Genomic DNA, 5,002 nt, shown 5'->3' on the forward strand with positions numbered 1-5,002 from the left:
TGACCCTGGTTCTAGTGGAGGAAGGTACCAAGTGTGGGGACATGTGGTGGCACTGGGTCCAGGGGTGCATGATGTCTCCTTGGCTCATGCTGCTGAGGTCCAGGACATCAACAACTGTGTGGTCCTTGGGAGCACTGTGGGGGTCTACAGTGGCTGTAAGGGCTGTTGGGGTCCTCAGTTATGCCTCGAGGTCCAGCAACTAGTGACCAGGCCAGACAATGATGGTGGCTAGAGCCAGTAGTGTACATACACTTGGCTATGGGGCCTGCTGCAGGTGCCTGTGTGGTAGCTTGGTTCAGCTGCAGACACATACACAGTGGTGGGGGCCAGGGTAGGCAGCAAGGGCTGGGCCAGTTGTGGGCTCACAGGCAGCTGTGGGGGGCCCTGGCTGTTGGTGTGCTCTCCTATGACTGCATCATCTCCCTCTGTGTGCACACTGCAGGGGAGGCCAGTAATGGGGGTCAGGCCAGGAGTATGCAGGTGCACTGCTGGAGGCCTTAATTGCAGGTAGTGTGGTGCAGTGGTGCAAGCCAGTGACAGAAGACAAGGCCTGATCCAAGCCCACAGGCAGTTATGGGGACCTTGGCTGTCAGCATGCTCTTCAGTGGCTGTATTGTCTTCCCCTGGGTGTGCACACTGTAGTGGACACTGATGACAGGTATCAGGCTAGTGGCGTGCAAATGCACATCTGGAGGGGCTATGTCAAGTACACACTAGGAAGTGGATGTCAGCTGTGGGGGTCTAGGCTGGCATCTAGCACTCATGTAGCCACAGAGGCCTGGGCTGGCCACCAGTACAGTTCCTGGGGTCTGGCATGGGTGAAGAAGGAGGTAGCAGGAAAGGACTCAGGTGGCTGGAGTCAGTAAATACAAATACCTGTGGGGCAAAAGCTGGTGAAATCCCCAGGGGGTCTCTGGCAACTGTGCTGGTGTTAGTTTCTTCAGTGGCAAAATCTTCTGGATTTGTCTGCAGAGCAAGTCACAAGTCACTACAAACCATGATTGTTATTGGTAACTCCTGCTTTTCTTCCTTGTTTCTGTCTCTATGTGTCTCAGCTTTGCCAGTCTTGGGTGGAGTGAAACTGTAATGGGACCTTCATATGGTGCCCCAAAGGCTGGGGAAGCTGGTTGCTCACTCCATCCACTCTTCCTTTGCTGGCTAGGGGAGCTCTTTCTAGCTGGGAAGTTCTCTCTTGACCCTGAGCAGTGCTGGCTTGAGGAATGGGATAATGCAGGCAAAATGAAGCTTTCTTCCTTCTCTTCTCATGAGGTTATTCTCAGGTTTTTGTTCCACTGTGTTGCTGAAGACTCTTAAGTGGACTCGAGAGCTCTCCAGAGTTGTTCTTATTCATGGAGAGCTAATTGCTGATCTTTATTGGGGGATGGAGGGCAGGGTTTTCTCCATCACTGTTTTGGTAATATCACTCCTGCCTCCACTTCAGGGACTTTGTGACAAAGGCTCTGTACTTCCATATGTGTATGCATTTTTCCTAGGGAAATAATTCATATTGTTCATCAGATTTTCAAAGAGGCTAGGGAAAAGGTTAAGAATAATTGCACCATATGACATATATAAAATATTTGTTACATGAATGCTTCCATTGGACTGTATTTCTTCTTGAAAGATTTCTTTTAATATGTACCATTTCTTCTTGAACAATATCTCCTTTAGAAACTCCTCAACTAACAAAGGTAAATGAGTAAACATTTTTTAAAAATTCTTTCCTTTCTCAGAGCTCCCTGCTCCCCTTTTCTGGAATCTTTCATATTTGAGAGGCAAAGTACTCCTGAACATCAGAGAAGCTACACAGACAAGTTGTGGCCCGAACACTTGGGAGCCATTTGTTCCTCCAAATATAAAGTTCTGGCTGTGGTGCAGCCAGAAACAACACAGCCGTCCATGTCTTCAATTAGCACAGGGCCCGGCTCTCATGGGGACACTGCATCCCATTCTGCCTGGCTCTGTTCCTCAGGCTGCAACGCTGTTTCTTGGGCTGAGGAAGGCACTGGTGAGAGGTGGGGGAGGAGATGGCATAGCCTGAAAACTTGCAGTTGTGATCACCTAACTTTGAATTGATCTAGAATGAAGCCTTTTTTTCCCTCCTAAGCTGCAAGTATTTGAAGTGCTCAGTGGCGTCTTTGGGGTGGGAAATTAGCATAACTTCCTTCTCTCACAGTCAGGTCTTCCACCCTCCCAGTGGGGTTTCTCTTTGAAATAAGAGTCGTGTGTGGAAAGGATTCAGGAGCAAAGCTTGGAGGACCAAGAAGAAAAGCAACCCGCCTATTTCCCATCCAAAGAGTAACCAGATACAGCTGTAACTTTAGACTGAGGTGCTTGGGAAAATGATTTTTATTATTTATTATTTTTTAAGAAGCAAGTGTATATTGCTGAGGAAACGGCCTAAAATGTGGCTGAGGAAATCTAGCCTTGATGATATAGTCCAATATACTATGTAAAATTTAACAAGCTAGTTGATTTTTTTTCTTAAGGAAAAAACTCTTAAAATTAATTTTTTAAAAAGACAAAATGGGGCTTCCCTGGCGCAGTGGTTGAGAGTCCTCCTGACAATGCAGGGGACACGGGTTCGTGCCCCGGTCCGGGAAGATCCCACGTGCCACGGAGCGGCTGGGTCTGTGAGCCATGGCCGCTGAGCCTGTGCTCTGCAACGGGAGAGGCCACAACAGTGAGAGGCCCGTGTAACGCCAAAAAAAAAAAAAAAAAAAGACAAAATGATTACATATCAATTTAGAAATACAAACCAGAGATTCTCAAACGCCCAGAGGATACGATAGATGTACAGCCCATTCTTATTTCCTTCCATATTAGTTACATTCAAGTTTGAGCAATTATTGAAGGAAGTTAAAATTCTCTTGTGTTTTGACTACCTGTGGGAGCTATAATAAGATCTCAGCTGAAGCAGGAAACATACAATAAATCCTCCTTTTATGGCTGAATTGAACATAGTTTATGGTATTTGCAATAGTCATGTAACTTTGTGGGGAAACAAGTAAATTACATTGTAAGTTATGTATTGCTAAATAGCCTCTGCTGAATAATAACCTGTTTTGTATATTTGCCACCTCTTTGTAATAGTAGCTTGTGTCTGCACTGTAGCTAGCACATAATCAGCTGTGGTATTGAAATGAAGAGAAAAGAGGCATTTGACACTGGGTTCGTGAAAGGTTATATGTAATGGCATGTCCCATGAGCAAATTAGACCAAGGACTTCCCTGGCGGCACAATAGTTAAGAATCTGCCTGCCAGTGCAGGGGACACAGGTTCGAGCCCTGGTCCGGGAAGATCCCACATGCCACAGAGCAGCTAAGCCTGCAAGCCACAACTACTGAAGCCCCAGTGCCTAGAGCGCATGCTCCGCAACAAGAGAAGCCACTGCAATGAGAAGCCCGCACACTGCAAAGAAGAGTAGCCCCCGCTTGCCACAGCTAGAGAAAGCCCACACGCAGCAACGAAAACCCAACGCAGCCAAAAATTAATTAATTAATTAATTTAAAAAATTAGACCAAAAAAGATATACTACATTTTATTAGTTTGGAAAGAAAAAAGATGACTTAAAAACTAGGAATTATGTCAAGCACATGGTTTATTGGCTCAATATATTTTTTCAAGGAGGCATTATTTATGAACCTGAATGATACCCACGCCCTTTCTTTTAGCCCATTCAAGAGAAGTTCAACATAGTTATTAATTACTGTCACCAGAAAACTAACCTTTAAAAAAGAAAGAAAAGGAGAAACAATTGTATTTTTTTAAGTCCAGTTCATTTGGAAAGCCTATGTTGGAGTCACCATATATGTGGGTTTGAACCAAACTTTTTGTTCAGGTAAGTCTATGCACTTCAGATCCAAATTTGGTGGTGTTCCAGGATACCTGCATCACCAGTCTCATCTGACTTTGCATCTCCAACCTATAACCTCAGCAAGAGTGGATGTAATTGAGATGAGACTTGTAAGGTGTATCCCTTACCTCGACACTGCAAGATTCCAGTTTAACTCCTTTGAATTCTTGAGGTGCCTGGGCTCCGTGTATCTCGAGTGTAAGGTTTCATAGTGGTAGTAGTAATCAGTCTCGCTGCAACCAGACTGTTTTTCTGAAGGAAAAGACACATTTCTTCATACAAATAGAAGACTAATTCTTTCATAGGATGCATTCATCTGAAAAGGGATTGACGGGCAAGTGGAAATTCAGAATTTCAGTATCAAACGCATTGAAACTCAGATTCAACATTTTAACAATCTGCATCTGTTTTCATTCATGGTCCTTGTTCTGAATGTTGTGATTGTGGCTACAATTCTAGCAAGGCATGTTTGTGAGTCAGAGAACAGACTACAAAGTCCAGAAATTGCAGGACTATTAACTAAAGGGTTCAGACTTAAGTGAAATGCATTTCTCCTGACGTCGAAGAAGTGCTACCTCGTGGCTATAGATACATTAGGAATAAATTAAGGAGGGCCCCATAAAAGAGGGAGGAAAACCTACAAACCATATTGAAGAAAATTAAAAAATAAAAAAGAATCTCCTTCCATGAGACCTTTACACTGAACCTTTTAGGATATATTCATTTCTACTCTATGTGCTATTTTCTGGAGTATACCATAGCTTAAATAATAATGCAAAAATGGATTCACTAATGATTCCTATACTTTACGTGTACAACACCTAGGCCTCTGTCATCATCGGGTTGAATCCCAATCTTCTATAGCTGAAAAATAACATTTCCATATTTATTTCTTTAACGCCTTCATCTTAAGAGCTGGCGTTCTACAGAGAGGATATTATACTAGGACTACTCGACTCTAAGGTGGTATTTCCTTGTGGAGGTAACCACATTTCCTCCTTTGTTATTAAACTGGGGAGGCAGTCTTAGATGGATAAAACAAGAAGGAATTGGATGCTAAAACAAACAATTTTCCCTGTACTCCCCAGCCATCAGTACTTAGGTTGACAGGTTAGCTACCATTTTGCTTGCCGTGTAAGGGTACAG

General features: G+C 43.9%; 1 protein-coding gene across 1 annotated transcript; it reads left to right on the forward strand.

Moving 5' to 3' along the window:
• The first annotated feature begins 258 nt into the window (after nucleotides 1–258).
• Nucleotides 259–4,375, forward strand: LOC103069183 (CUB and zona pellucida-like domain-containing protein 1). The gene is given in 8 exon segments (XM_082931004.1): nucleotides 259–480; nucleotides 3,773–3,900; nucleotides 3,902–3,991; nucleotides 3,993–4,064; nucleotides 4,066–4,113; nucleotides 4,115–4,225; nucleotides 4,227–4,323; nucleotides 4,325–4,375. Coding segments are annotated over 8 exon segments (819 nt in total).
• Nucleotides 4,376–5,002: the final 627 nt, after the last annotated feature.

The sequence above is a fragment of the Lipotes vexillifer genome, unplaced genomic scaffold (assembly GCF_000442215.2).
Source record: "Lipotes vexillifer unplaced genomic scaffold, Lipotes_vexillifer_v1.1 scaffold1584, whole genome shotgun sequence".
Classification (NCBI taxonomy): domain Eukaryota; kingdom Metazoa; phylum Chordata; class Mammalia; order Artiodactyla; family Lipotidae; genus Lipotes; species Lipotes vexillifer.